The sequence below is a fragment of the Meleagris gallopavo genome, chromosome 5 (assembly GCF_000146605.3).
Source record: "Meleagris gallopavo isolate NT-WF06-2002-E0010 breed Aviagen turkey brand Nicholas breeding stock chromosome 5, Turkey_5.1, whole genome shotgun sequence".
NCBI lineage: Eukaryota > Metazoa > Chordata > Aves > Galliformes > Phasianidae > Meleagris > Meleagris gallopavo.
This window is the reverse complement of record NC_015015.2, coordinates 37,064,817-37,080,124: the sequence shown is the minus strand read 5'-3', so window position 1 is coordinate 37,080,124 and position 15,308 is coordinate 37,064,817. Positions and strand designations below refer to the sequence as shown.

At 50.4% G+C, this 15,308-nt stretch overlaps 1 protein-coding gene across 1 annotated transcript in view; it reads left to right on the top strand.

Moving 5' to 3' along the window:
- Positions 1-15,112: 15,112 nt before the first annotated feature.
- The window catches only part of LTBP2 (latent transforming growth factor beta binding protein 2), a 60,246-nt gene continuing 60,050 nt past the window's right edge, over positions 15,113-15,308 (top strand). Inside the window, exon 1 of the mRNA XM_019616128.2 lies at positions 15,113-15,165. Within this exon, the coding sequence (XP_019471673.1) occupies positions 15,113-15,165 (53 nt within the window). The remainder of the gene's footprint in view (positions 15,166-15,308) is intronic.

Sequence of the window (15,308 nt, the reverse complement as noted above, 5' to 3'; positions counted from 1 at the left end):
TTTTTATGTTGCACGGTATGTTTCTATCCTGCAAACATTCTGCTGGATGACTTCAGCACAAAGTAGATAATAAGGTTTCTGCCCCTTGCTTCAGGATGTGTACTTTCCTGGCCACCAGGAAATGTTGATGGTGTCTTGGAGAGGGAGCAGTGACAGTGATCTGCTGCTGAATCTGCAGCCATTTGGTTTGGCATGTACTTGGATCTGTGCCCTTCATGCTGGAATCTGCATGCCCCAGTTTTCAGTAACAACAACTGTCTGTCTGATGGCTTGGAATCCTTGGTTCTACATGTGGTATTTGACCTGAGGTATGTCCAGGTAGCTGTGCCGTTGTCAATGGCTTTTGTGCACTCAGTTCCACTGCTAAACTTTTCTTGGCTCAGTTGTTGAACAGCTAAGAATTTTAGATAAGAATAAGATAAGAATTTTCTTCAGATACCTGAACGAGTGAAGCATCTGGGGAAATGATGCTTTATTTGGATATGTTTTTTTCTCTCTTTCATAACGTTATGGCTGAATCTGCCAGTTGAACCAAGCAGTAACTCCTTGTTCCCAAAGTGAATGTGTATGTTTTTGGCTATTCTCTGGCTGATTTACCTTGCACGTGAGAGCAGAAAAAGTCTGAGTATGTGATTATGGGAACTGTAAAAGAAATAAACTTACGGGAGACTCTCAAGTCTACAAGAACCTCAGTCTGTCTTGGCAAGAGCCTTCTGGTGCCAAATCTGTGATTTTTAAAAAGCAAATTCTAAGCTTTCTCCTTGTTTGTGCTTTTTTTATTTTTCTTCCATTGAATGCGTGAGAAACACTAATCCCTGCTCTCAAGAGCATGGAATTTGATTGTAGGAGGGAGGTGTTACTGCATGAATGTGTTCATTTTTAGACATAATTTGCTATAAATTTTTTTTCTTCTGCAGTAAAACAAAACAGCTGTAGCTGAAGTTCACCCAAAATTCCCAACCAGTCTTTCCCCCACTACCCTTCAGCAGGAATGGCGTGCTACAGCATATGCTGGGCTGGAGATGGGGAGTGAGGCTGAGAGCCAAGCTGCTCTCGGGGTAAAGCTGCAGTGAATGCAGGCAGAGGAAGCAGAACTCTCGCCCCAGATGAAAGATGGAGAAACGAGAATTGGCCTAAGGCTGCTCCAGGGCTTTCTACAAGGCACGTGAAGGCCAGAGTAAATTTGGGTAGTTTTTTGGGGAGTGACTCTATGGTGGCCAAAACTGCATTCTTCCCTCCCTCTTGAGACAGCCCTCTGATAAGCTGTGAGAAGTGTGCTGGCCCATACCCATCCCTTAATTTAGAGATTTATACTAACATAATTCTGAAGCCCTGTAAAAACTGATGCAATTTTCCAAATAATGTTAGAAATCTCATCTCTTACCAGAACGAGCAGCTGTTTGGGGCTCTCTTGCTGCAGTAGCTGAAGCGTGGGCCTGCCTCGAGTTTCAGCACGGCCACTTAGTGCAGCAGATAAAGAAGTACAAGGAAGCACAGCTCTCTCCAGTTCTCTTGGAGGATGAAACCAGCTTTGAAAGGTTCGGCTGTGTCTGGAGAGGCACTTTGCTGGTTAGGGGCTGGCTCAGGTTTGTGGAAACCCTCAGGGCAGGTGTGGAGCAGCTCCAGATCCTTGCTTATGAAGAACTGGCAGCCTCCTTCCCTTTTGCCTGTACTTAAAGCAGCGATATGCAAACTTCCCACTCCTGGACCTTGGGAATAACATGCCCTGTGCTATTATCAGTTGCTAAAACTAAAAATTACAGTACAGAAATGGCACCTTTATGTCTATACAGCAAGAGAGAGGTACAGCTGCATGGCCACCGGGGGGGGCCGACGGCTAGCTGGAGCCTGGCGGGACCAGGAGTTGGGGCCGGCTTCAGATCTTCTGCATGTTGGGGTACACTTTCCTTTCTCTCTCTCTCTCTCTCTCTCTCTCTTCTTCTTTTTTTTTTTAATTCTTTTTTCCTTCTTTTTTATTTTTATTTATTTATTTATTTATTTATTTGTGTTTTCTTTATAACTTTCTTTCTCTGCTTCTAACCCTCAAATTGGAGTGTGTGAGAAGTTAGCATCCGGGAAGCATCCCCTTGCTCAGCACAAGTCCCTTTTGCACTCCTCCCACTTCCCCTGTTGTTTTCCAGCAGGCAATGCATTAAAAATGCATGAGAGGAAGTTGGATTTACATGTGTACATTAACCTGCAACACGCTCTCAGGAGGCTCAGGACAAATAGCTCAGTAAGAATATTGTGCTCCGTAGGAACAAACAACAGCAGTAATGCTAACCAGATCAGATGTGTTCCACTGGGATGTGAGACGCAGGTTAGTCATCACTTTGAGAGTGGAGAGGGAATTTTAACGTGTGGAGCAGCAAAGTGTAGTTGAGCACAGAGAGCTGATGTTCTCTTTTTAGGGCCTGCTATAATTAAATGGACTCCTCTATCAACTGCAGGCATTGCCAGCTTCTCTAGAGAGTCAGTCTGTTTTTCTCAACTGCGCGGTCATTTTTGTTCTTCAAGTGCTGGCGGCTTGGGAGTGTGTGAGGGATTGGAAAGAAGTCTGCATTCTGCTACAGACCGAAGTTTTGAAGGAAACGTTTAGAAAAGAGGAGAGGTGCAGAAGAAATGTGCAGCTCCACTGGGTCCCTTGTCAAACAGGGACAGAGTGACAGCCAGCAGGGACTGCAAAGCAGCGAGCACATAGGGACGCAGAGCTGTCTGCTCCATGGATGGACCAAGGAAAGGGAAAATGTTTCTCCTTGTCCCCCCCAGGGGAGGATTAGAGTGTAATAGGGATATGGGTAACAAAACCAGCCATGGCTAAATGAGATTTAAAGCAAACATTCCTGTTATAGCCCACACCCTGCCTCTGACGGGTTAAAGAGGCTTTCTCCCTGTTTCCTCTCACCTTCCTCACAGCCTGGTGCAGGATGCAAACCTGGAGCAGTGTTTGGCAGCTGGTGGCTCTAGGCAGGAAGAGGAAGGCAGAATCCGCTTTAACCCTGTCATAGTTCTCAAGCTAATTAGGACTGAGCTAATTTAATACTTGATTAGGGAACAAATAGGCAGCTTCTTCACAGAACTCGCTGTTAACAGCTTTCCAGAACCCCACTCTCCTTGGGGAAAGGCCACCTGCAGCATCTTCCACACCTTTATCTCTCCCCCTGCATCTCATCCTATGTCCTATTCTCTTCCTCTGTTGCTTCTTCTCTGCCCTGCGTGCTGGTGTGGCCCTGGGGAAGACCAAGTGCACTGATTCTGTCTAGCTTGACTGTCTCCCTTCTCCAATCACTTGCACTGGGAGGGCTCCCTCCCCAGCTTTTCTGGCTGTCTTTTGCCTTTCCCATCAGTCATGGTCACTCGCCCTGGCAATGTTTGACAGGGGCTGTACCCTAGCATAGTGAGCAACCAGGGTCAGCTGTCAGCCTCTGAGCCACAAGCCTAATGCAATGGAACAGATGGAAGTATTTTTTCCAAGTTTTCCCTGGGCAGCAGGATTAAAGTCTCTGTTCTCAGCTGGGGTTCCCAGCACAGTCACTTCCCCCTACGTTATACAACACCCTATTAAGGCAAACCACACAAACATGTTCATTGGGATCCCTTCCCCCTGCCCTAGAAGGCCAAAGAACAGGGGTGAGGGAGGTTTCTGAAGGCTGATGAGCTGCCTCTGGTTCAGGACCCCTGAGGTAATCCTGCCCAGATATCTCCCATGGAAGTGCCCTGCCACCTTCTGCCCAGCCCCATCTCTGTGGTGCCAGGGCTGAGGGGGAAAAATGGGTAAGAGAGCAGTGGGACCTTGTCCCAGTTGATCCATCAGGCTCTGCATAGAGTTCCGTGGATATAAGGGGAGACAATTTTGGGTAGCAGCATCCCTGCCTGTGGGTGCGTGCATGCGTGTAGCCTGTCTGGAGGTGGCTGCAGGCAGTTTTGGTGAGGGAAAAGCTTCCCAGCAGGATGAGGGCACATGCGTGGAATGAGGAGCTGCTGCCTCTGTGCACCAATTACTTGCTTTATTGACAGAAGACCGTAAATGAACAAGGGAATTAATTAGGCCTGCAGCAGGCCGGGCTGGATGCCTGCAGTGCTGAGAAGGCTGGAGCTGGTTCAAAGGCAAAGGGGAGTTGACAGCCCAGAGCTCTGTGTAGCAAATAAAGGTGCTGCTGGTTCTGCTCCTGGGGAGTGCTGTGAAAAGTACCTCTGACCAGAAGGACAGTCTGCAGGAGAGAGAGGGATCACTTCCTGGCATCATCTGTTTGTTCAAAACTCGGCTGAAGGACATAAGCAGCTTGTTAATTCACTCTGTGTCCAGCTGCAGGCTCAGGTCCTGCAGGAGAGCCTCAGGGCTGTGTGTGCGGCTGTGAGCCAGCTCCCACAGCCTGGGTACTTTTCATGTGCTGGGCTGGGGCACACTGCAGCTGTCTGGCCCAGCTCTAGGAAAGTGCTTGCAGCAGGGCCCTTCCATCTGTCTTGGCCTAAGGGTGACCCTCGCAAACCTCCTCTCCCTGTGGTCGCCTCAGCAGATGGTGGGAAAGCAGAGGAAAGGAGGAGGAGTAGAAGCTGCAGTAGTAGGAGGACCTGGCCCAATGGTACCAATTGCCCTGATATCCACATGTATTTGTTTTCAACCACCCAATTTCATCTACCTCCTGAGCTATCACCTCTGCGTTCCTGCTCCCACCTGTCTAAGCACCTCATGCTCCAGCCTCTGGATCCCCATAAAGGAGTGTCCACAGCTCCACAGGTAGAGCAGGATGGGGAGCTCAGCAAGAACTGAGAAATGCTAATGCTCTTGATGATGTGTTGGTGCAGTCTTGGAGCCCATGAGTTTGCTTTGGGCAGTTGATCTCTTGATTCTCCCCTGTGAAAGAGTCTGCTCAGGGCAGAATGCAGGGAGTCATTTCCTCACCTATAATGGCAGGAGGTCAGGGAGGTGGAATAAGGCACTTGGTTCACTGTGAGGGAAACTTCAGTTCAGCAAGGGTGTTCAGGACGGCTGAGTTGTGTATCACCCACAAGACTGCACCAGCTGCTCTGCAGTCAGAACTCAAACCAGCACCAGACTTGGTCCTGGTTCCAGACTTTTCTTTCACCTCATTTGTTAGCAGCTTCAGATGCAGATCCTGTGGCCAGTACACAAAGGCCTAGCTAGCATGCAGGGCGCCTGTCCAGCTGCCCTCCTCCTCCTGGCAGGCCTGGCTGGATGCGAGCACTGCAGAGGGCTAGAAGGGAATTTAAGGAGTATCCAGGTCACAGCCCTTAATGCTGTTGTGCTGTCTCTCCAGGTGGCAGCAGTGGCTGACTAGGACAGAGAACAGTCCTTCCCAAAACATGACTCAGACAGATGTGTCCCAGCACAACACAGAGGTGTAAGATTTGCTTTGCAGAGACAATGCACCCTCCTTGTGTTATGTGCAATGCTGATTGCTCGTGAGAGATGACCTTGCCTCCTGCAAAACAGCTTGTCAGGCAGTGTAGACAAGGAGCAAGAAACAGCCCAAAAAAAAGAATAGCAGGATGGTGTAGAGAAACTTGGAAAGGTTGTCAGGCCCTCGCAAATGCAAAAATGTCTGGGGGCCATAAAGAGGGGCTCTACTGTAATGTTTGGTACCATGCCCAGCCTGAACCTCTCGCACCATTTTGCAGGCTGAACCAGTGTTGGACTCTGACTTCTTTGGCTGGATGGAAGTACTTGTCATTGTGTCCTGAGTACTGTATTGTGCCACTCTTTAATTCTTCCAAAGAGGTGTTGCAAGTCGATATGCATGTCTTGTAGCTATACTTTGGATTTGGATCCGCCTCTGGGGACAGGAGGTGATAAGTGTTAAGAGCTGTTTAGATCCCTAACTGTTGTTTCTGAACTGGTTTCCAGCAAGAGCAGAAGATGGGAGTGTGGGGAAGCAGCTGTTTCCCCTGCTGGAAGCATCCCGAGGGGTCTGGGAGGAGATCCAAGCTCACCATGCCCTCTCAGCAGCTGGGTTAACAGCCAGGCTGAGTCTACTGGTAGCATTTTCTGACAGCAGTTAACTGGGTTTGCCCTTGTTCAGTGCCTGTTCCTGGGATTTTGCTTGTCAGCTGCAGGGGCAGGTTGGGGTCTGTCCAGGCAGTTCCCCTGCGGAAAGAGGCTGCTGTGATTAATGATCAGTGATAAATGAGAGGGAAAGGGGTAGGAGGAGAGACCTGCCAAAGCTTTGACTTCACTGAGGGCAAAGGTTCAGTCTGCTTTGGATCTGCCGATGGGAGGGAAAGGTGTGTCCAGGTCCTCAGCCAGCTAGGGTGTTAACAAGCAAGAGGTGAGCCTGGGTGATTAGGATGTCCACGGCTGTGCTGCATAAATCAGGATTTGAGTGCCAGAAAAAGTCTTCAGGAAAATGAAATGTCTAAGTGTCATCAGCTCTGCAGAGAGATAATTAGAACCAGAAAAGCACCAGGAGTTAAAATGGTACAGATCGGTGAAAACAGGCTTGTGGGATTGGGATCCTCATGGGTTCGCACTGTCTGTAGGCTGAACAGAAGGGAGGAAGGGATGGCCGTGGGGGAGTCAAGGTGTTTACGGAGGACTCATTGGGGTTAGTCCTCCTCAATCTTGGAGACAATCAGCTCTGATAGAGAAAAGTTTTCCTGCTAAATGAGATCCCCTGCTCATTCAGATACCTTGAACAGAAAGCAAGAAACAGAGGAAAATGGAATGAGCCAGATTCACTATTATTCTGTTTGCTCAGTCAGTAGAAGAGGAGGACCTCATCCTTTCACTCTGGGCCTCTGTGAACTGATAAACCACAGCCATGTAACTTAGGAGTCAGCATCTTCCTGGTGCAGCTCTGGTGGGACTGGAGCCGGGAGTTGTGTGTGTCTTTAGATTGAATAGCATCATGGTGCAGGTACAGCATCCCCAAAAGAGGTACCAGTATCTCCTCCAGCTGTGAACAAACCCACTGTGGGCATAAAGCCAACAGCCTCCTGGCCTAGAGGTTAGATGAGAGTGAACCAGGCAGCAAAAGGTTGCCCCATCTATGGAGATGTCTAAAACTCAACCAGAGACAGCCCTGAGCACCCTGCTCTGGCTGACCCCACTCTGAGGACAGAGGTGACTGGATCATCTTCTGAGATCCCGTTTCACCTCCAACCAATCTGTGAATGTGGGAGAGAGCACCGGACTGTGCAGGGCCACAGCTGAGGCTGGCTAAGGCAGCAGGAGCACTCTCAGACATGCTGTGGTGCTGCTCCTGCGCTGTGCAGACAGGCTCAGAGCTGAGCTGCTGCAACACATCCACCTCCAGGCACTGTGGTGGTGAGGCTATTCTGTGTCCAGTTCTCCCTGGAGAAGACAAGGCTGTGAAGCAACCCGTGGAAGTTAAGCATCAAAAGCCACATGAGCATCAGTTGTCAAACCTGACCAGTTGGTGGTAGTGATAAAGTTATTTTGCAAAACAACAATGAACTGTCTGGGGATGTTTTGTTTTTCAAGCTGCCTTCTTGTTCCTGCCCCAAAGGTTTGTGGTGAGGGACACATGTTCACATCTCCCATTGTACCTGCTTGTGCCTCAAGTGCTTGGCAGCACTGTTCCCACCTCCAAAGGAGCTCCTTGTTGTCTGTGTAATCTCTGCCTGGATTAAGTGGCAAAAGGTGAATCCTCAGCTCATGGGAAGAGCACACTTGACCTCTGCCTCCTCAGAGCTGCACTCTCCCTGGGGAGGAAGTGTTGGCTCAGCCCTGAACAAAACACTGGCTGTAATGAGTGACTTTCTTGCCCTAGCAATGTGGGGTTGCGCCTGGGGTCAGATCTATGCTGCAATGAGAAGGAAGACACAGAAGACCCAGTGACCTGGAAGTTTAGAAGTAACCAGCTCAACTTACTGAGAAATGTGAAGCTGCATGAACCTCTCCATCAGCAGAAATACACTGTCTGGGCAGGTGGTCCTACCAGTACATCTAGATATGAATTTTCTTAGCAAGATGCAAATGAATTTATTTTCCTGTTTTCCAACCTATTCTCCTCTGTTGTGTCTTGCAGTACTTCTTGCCCTGAATTGTGGTGCATTCTTTGCAGGTTCTCTAAGTCCCATGGAAGACATCATTGGCAGTAAACTGTGCTCTTGTATGGGTTTAAGACAATGCTACATGTGCTCAGTGGTAGGTGCAACTAAACACATCTGTTTTGCCTAAGCACTGGTGTGCATACCACTCTCACCTTCATTCAGAATTCTTCTCCTGCACTATGCCCTTTGTTCCAATATAACCTGGCTCACTCAAACACCACAGGTCCCAGCAAGGATGTGGGCAAACAAGGTAGGTGTGTGGGGTAGTCTCTTGTCCATTTTGTCACTGAGGGTCAAAGCTAGGTGCTTTATCTGAGACAGAAGAAGAAACATGTATCAGAGCCAGACTGAACTCTGGTCCCAGTCTCAGCACCCTGAGGCACTGTCCCCAGCCCGATTATCATGTGCTCTGTTTAAAAGTTGTCAGCTCTCTCTGTGCTGACGCTCTCATATTAGTTCCCCTGAGTCAGGATGCACTTCTTTCCAGGCCTTTTTGGGAGCTCTGCGGCCCCAGCTCCAAGCTCTTAAAGTGAATACATAGGATGAAGAATTTGATTGAATGCAAACTGCTATAGAAATGCATTTGCACCTCTGTCATGGAAGGTACAGTGCCTGCAGGCATGGTGTTGCCTCACTTGCGTTCCTCTCCAGCATCTCCCATTGAAGCGTTCTGAACTTGGAACTACTTTGAACTGGTGCCTCTAAAGAACAGATATGCTCATAGTCAACAGCAAAAGAAGTGAAGGTCTGGTCCAGCTTGAAAGTAATGTCTCCTTTTGTGCTATTTGTTCCTGTAGATATCTGTGCAGAGCTCAGCCATAGGGGAAATGAAGAGGTCTCCCTTCAAGGGCGGGCAGTGCAGGAGAAGGGAGCAGAGCAGTGAGCACTGCAGCACGAGAGCATTGCCTTACCTGCAGATGGACCAGCAGATGGAAGGTGAGTGCAGAATGCAGACTCTGCCATCTGTCAGCCAAGCTGCTGTTGGGTGTCAGTCAGGGAAAGAATGGTTTTCAGGAGTACATCTGTATCTAGTGTCACTTGCTTTACCACTGGGAGAAGGTTTGCTCATCAGCTGCTGTGAGCTCAGACCTGGGACATCCAATGGTCTTGTGGGAAGCAACAGCTACTGCGCAAGCCAAGGAGATCTCCTGCTCTGGCAGCTTACAGGTCTTCTGCACCTTCTGCCCCCTTGTCCCTCATGCTCCTAAGTATTAGATGTGCTTCTCTTGGCAAGGGATGGCTGGGAAGACAACCAAATCAGTGTTTTACTATGCATTTGTGTGGGAGGTCTGTTGTGAGCATGGGTGTGAGAGATGCACATCTGAGAAACTCATACAATAGCAGAGCTGTGCACATGAAGTGGCCCAGGGCAGTGGGCCGTGATCCCTGCTCACATCTGCGTGGTGCTGACAAACCCATTAGTGGCAGTGTGACGCTGCTGGGAGTCCTGGAGGACTGCTGACGGCCATGCCTGGTGCAGGACAGAGCCGCCGGAGCACATCCTTGCACGTGATGGAGAGCAGCCCCATGACCATCAGTATGAGCACAGAGCTTTGGGGAGCTGCTGGCCTGGGGCCAGGATGGGTGCACTGCATCAGCGGGCTCGGGGGTGGGAAGGGCTCTGGATTTCCCTTCCCTGCTCCCTTCTGAGAGCCTCACTGACATGGCTTCCTGGAGCAGTGCTGTCAGGAAGAGGCATTTTGGGTTTTCAGGGACACGTGCATTTGTGCTGCTCAGCCTGGCCTGTGCGGAGCGTGAGAAGGGTGCTGAACCATCCGCCCAGGCCAGCTGCTTCCTCCAGTAGAGCACTGAGACAGAGCCACTGCCATACCCAGACTGTTTGGAAACATGTTGATAAACTTCCAAGCGTCTATTTCACAATCCAGATGTGCTCGCCTTGGCTGTAAACCCTCATCTGAAGAACAGGTGTGCTATAATGTTTCTAGCAGTGGCCCCAAAGCCAGCTGGAGGCTCGAGCTGAGCAGGGGCCAAGGGGCTGGTGCCATATAGGATATGGATGCCGGGGCAGGGACAGGTGAGGCAGAGAGCTGTAGGTCAGCCGTAGTTCATAACAACTGGAGTCAGACTGAGGGAAGAGGGGGCTGTCCCACAATGTCCTGCAGCCCCCAGCTGCTCATGTGCAGCACTGGAGCCAGCTTGGGAGAGGCAGCCCTGGCTGTATGGGCAAGCATCTGCGGGGTGCACCAGCCCTACATTTATTTCCTTGCTAAAACAATGAGGAATGAGAGTTTATTTCTGGTTAGAGCCCGCACCCAGCTGCGGGTCCACAAGGGTGTGCCACACCTCTGTGAGGGTGGGTGACAGCGGGCAGCTGGTGGGGGCAGCTCTCACAGCTCTGATGTCAGCAGAGAGCTGGATTCCCAGCCTGTGAAGTCATAGCTGGGAAACTGGGTACGCAGCCTAATCCCAATAATTACCCAGTGGGACTGTAAAGTGTAAATGAACTAGTAATTGCCTGGTGACTGACTACTTGAGCTCCAACACACGCCACCTTATCACTGTCACCTTTTGCAGCTCTCTAAGATTCACTTATTATTAAGACATTTAAAATTGACTTGAACTCATCGCATTGTAACAAACTGAGATCACAGCTCTTCCGCCTCCCAAACTGGAAGGAAAGCACCTAAAATTTGGTGCCATTTTGGGATGACAGAGTAATCAAGCAAAAATACAAATGCAGCATTAGCCAAAAATACAAATGCAGCATTAGCCAGGTTCCTTCCATTTTGGGGTCTGCAGGGCTGCCACCAGTTTTCTCCCGACACACAAATCCGCTGGCTGAAGGACTTCTGTTTGAGTTCCCTATGCATTTAGCAGTGGAATGTTGTAAAGCAGGACCAAAACCTCGAAGGAAACAAAAGTCATAGCTTTTTAGGAAGACTGCTTTGAAACCAAAAGCATTAATCGGAAGATTAAATGACTTTAATCCCAAACACTCAGTAGAATTCAAAGCTTGATTACAGGCTTGTTTGTTTGTTTGTATCTGATCTTTTTGATGTGCTGAGAAAATGCAGTGCTGTTGAGAAAAGTTCTGTATGGCAGGATGTTCTCAGAACGAACTCTTTCAGCACTGTCTGGTATTATCTTGTTTCTTCTGTCCAACAACAGTGTTGTGTTACTTTGCTTGGATCTGTCTTTTCCTTCTTTCAGGTTGTGGGCTCTTTGGAAGCACTGTTCCTGGGGTGGTCCCAGCCGCCAAGAAGGGAAGCTTTCTGCTGAGGATAGCGGCCCGCGGTCCTGATCTCAGGCTGTCCAGTGTGTGACAACCTGCCTCTGGAAAAGCTTCCTCTCACTCTTTCTTTCCATTTCTCTCTTCCTGGGAGGCACTGACTCTGTGCTCTGCTTGAAGCTCTGTGGGATGGACACCCTGAGCAGCCTCGCTCCTTTGAGGAAGATATGATGGATTGAGCTTGTGGCCAGGGCTGTCCAGTCTGTAAGATCCTCTCCCTGCCACGTGCAGCTCCACCACAGGTATGAGGTGGCAGAGAAGCCAGCCCCAGCCTCCTGGGGTGAGGGAAGGCCGCAGTCAGATCAATGAAAACAGGACTTCATTAATTATAAATGGACAGGCTCCCCTGAGCTGCTGTAGCTCTGCATGAGTCACATTCTAGCTGAGTTTTCTCTCTTTATTTTTTTTTCTTCTCTCTCTTGAAGAGTTGTTGAAGGGTTGAAATACTGTGATGGATAAATAAGGAGCCAGCTGTGCTCTGCAACCAGCCCCACCAGAGCCTTTCTGTAGCAGTAGCCCACAGCAATCTCCTCTCTGCCTCACTCTTCACTCCTATCCCCTGGGTTCTGCCATCTGTTCCTGCTCTCCAAATTTCTTCTCCCTCACAGTGGCATGGTTTGCTCTCATGTTGTAAGCTCCTTTCCAGCATGTGGTCTCAGCCCTCAGTAATACATGGACATATGTTCATACAACAGTATGACCAAAGTGCCCAGTGGTGGGACACCCACTTGGTTCGGCTGTGCCTCTCTCCTTCATCTTGGAGATGGTTAGGCAAAAGGAGAAGGAGCAACAAACCCAGCAAACGTTGGCTTTCTGTTAGAGGCTGCCAGACAGTTTTTGTTCTGATTTCTGACAATATGCTGGCCTTCTCCTCTCAAGGGAAGGCTGAGATGTGTCCTGGGGCTCTGAGGGATGGAAACATCAAGAGCGGATGAAAGTGGCTGGAGGGGCCAGCATGAGTGTCTGGACAGAGCTGTTCCCAAAACCTGCCTTGCAGCTTGTCAGTCCTTCGGGAGCATCTCCTTCCCTGGGCATCCTGTCAGCATAAGCACTGAACTCTGTGTTCTCATGGCAAAGTCAAGGCTTGGAATGGTGTTTCTGGAGGCTTTGCTGGCCGTGCTTTCAAGACCATAAACTGTTTTTCTTGCTTCCTCAATGTCCTTGGTTTCAGAGGTGCCCTCAGAGATGAATTGCTGCCTGGAAGCTGTTTCTCCATCCAGCTCTCCAGGCTACTGTGCCCTTGCTCCTTGAGGTGGCTCTTTTCAGAGGCTTGTGCCTCCAAAAGACTGGCTGTGCACCCTGATTTGTGAACCTGGGGGACTGGCTGGCCTTCTCCTGCACCTCAGCCTTCAGTCAGGGAAATGCTTCTTCTTAACCCACGAGCTTCAGGCAGCTCCTGAATCCATGGAATGTGTCCCATCTGCAGCGCGTTAGGGGTCCACTCACAGCAGAGGAAGAAGCACATGTGGGTTGTGAACCTTTCAGAAGAGGAAGAAAACAAACTAATTTATCTAAGGGATGTGGTGCCAGGAGCTACATCTGCGGGCCAACTGGCCCTGGAAGCATGGTTCCCGGGTGCTACCCACACTCCCAGCAAGGGAGTGTTGCAGAGATGATGGGGACATGAAGGGTAGAAGAATGAGAGTGCAAGGGGTCCAGACACAGTGGGACCCCTGCTCCCTATTCTTTGAGAGGGCTGAAGGAGAACTGACTCTCAGCCATTCCTCCAGGGTACAGACATCTTTTCCCTCTCAGCCTCCTTTACCAGGCACTGTGACTTTGATTCTCAGCTGCCCAAGCACTCCTGTTTCCCCACCATAACGGTGGTGGGAAGGATGGGCCATTTTGTCAGCGTGGTGCATCCTCGCTCCTCTTCTCTCCAGGTTCCAGTGAGCCTCTTCCTTTCTGCTCTAGACCCAAGGGCTGCCTCATTCCCCTTGGTATGCTGCTAGTCATGGAAAGTGTGATCTTAGGGAGGTGCCACAACTCCATCTGACCTTGGCCTCTCCTTTGGTGCTGTCTCAGTGACCCCAGAGCTGGTGCAGGGAAGTACAAGTAGGTGGACGCGGTGCTTCTGCTTTTCCCACCTGCAGCTCGCCCTCCTGGACCATGCTCTCTGCTGTTGAACTCCACTCACCACCCTCCCCTGCTGCTAATCTCTCTTCCCAGGCGGGGGTTTGATCTCGGCGGCGAGCCGCTCGATCGGCCGCTCTCTGTCTGTGTGAGTTCCTGAGAAATGAGGTATTTCATGTTTGTCTGCTGAGCCTCCGCTGAACAGCGTGCTGCAGCCCAACTTGCAGCTCTCCATGCTCCTTGTGCTTCCCAATTTCCTACTCATTTTCAGGAAGAGCTAAATACAAGGCAATCCTGTACCTGTGCATTGCCTCTGGCTCACCTGCATCGGGGCTGCCCTTGCTCCCTGTCTGACGGGCACACGTGCTGCTGAGAACAAACAGTTCTGGAACATCCTTGGAGGAGTGCCTGCTTGCATGGGGAGACTGGGTAGGGCTCAGCATCCAGCTCCTGGGGTGGCTGTGAGTGTGACACAAGGCTGATTCGAGATGGGATGCCAAGTCCCTGTGCTGGCTCCGTGTGGGGTACTGGAAGGCCAGCTGAGGCTGTGCTTGGTTTGTAAACCTCATTCCTCAGCTGTCAGACCCCGAGACTGCATCTTCCAGGGGTGACCCAGTACTTCTGGGGGGGAGGAACCCACTGGTGCTCCAACTGAGTCCTCTGCAGGGCTTCCCGCAGGGCTTCCAGCACTGCTAGCATGCTTTGAGAAGCTTTGTTTACGGCTTTGTTTATGGTATTGATAATTTTCTTGTGTCAGGTTAAGGCACAAACATTCTTTCCACTGCTGCATAAGAAAGTAATTAGGTGAGGATGGAAAGGACATTCCTCTTCCTCAGAACAAAGAGCTGAGCCTCGGCTCTTATCTGGCACTGCTTGCAGCATTCAGTGGCTACACCAGATTCTGCCCACGCAGATGGAGAGATTATATCATCCAGGAAATGCCAAGGCACCTACTGTCCCTTGCTCTGATGCCACTGCCCCACGCAGCCAGCTGCCAGTCCCTGAGGTCAAAGTCTGAACCTGCTCAGCCTTGCTGTGAGTACCTGCAGTGGGAAAGTGGGAAAGTGGGAAAGGATGCAGAGGGCAGTCAGCAGGCCCTGTGAAGGCCTGGAGGAGTGGTGAACATGGGAGGTGAGTCTGTGTTCTATTGCAGCTCTTCCATGCATCGGTGGGCAAGGGAGAATAGATAAATTCATGGGTTGACATGACAACTTTTCTACTAAACTCAGTGGTTGAGCTGCAACATCTGGCACCAACAGTCCCTATCCTGAAGGCAGACATGAGGGTACAGTGAAAGGACTGCTCCATGCACACTCTGATCCTTGTTCCTCTTGCAGACATTCAGGAGCTGCTCTCTGCATCGGGATGCTTCAGTGAGCCGTACCTTCCACCTGCCTGGGCTTGGCGTAATGAATCTAGGTTGGTGGCCCCTTGAGTGCACTCAGCGTGCTTCTTTGCCCTTCTTGCATGCAAGGGCTGCAGTAAACAGCCTGGAGAGCCCACCCCAAATACCTCATGGTGTTCAGCTGAGGCTGAGCCTGAGGTCCTCAAGGAGGACCTGCTCCTGCCCAAGATGGCCAAGGGCAGTGGAGAGCAGCAGAGATATGGCAGAGGATGAGGTCAAACCCTGACATCCTTCTACCTGCTCTCACTCTTCGCCCAGTCCTCTCAGTGCATTTAAAGCAGCCATTTGGAGCCACCCTTCCACCTCCACGTGCCCACACGGAGGAAAATGGGAGGGCTTGACATCTATTGATGGATGTGACTCCTGGAAGGCGTCTCTTAGCCGAAGGACCTGGAGCTTTCAGGTGAGTTCTTTTCTACAAGTAAATGTGTAAAGTTCCGAGCAGGGTTTGGGGCTGTATGAGAGCACTGAAACCAGACTGCGACGGCAGTAAGGCTCTTCGCACCGAGAGATGCCACCGGGGCAGCAGGCAGGCGGCTGAGGAGA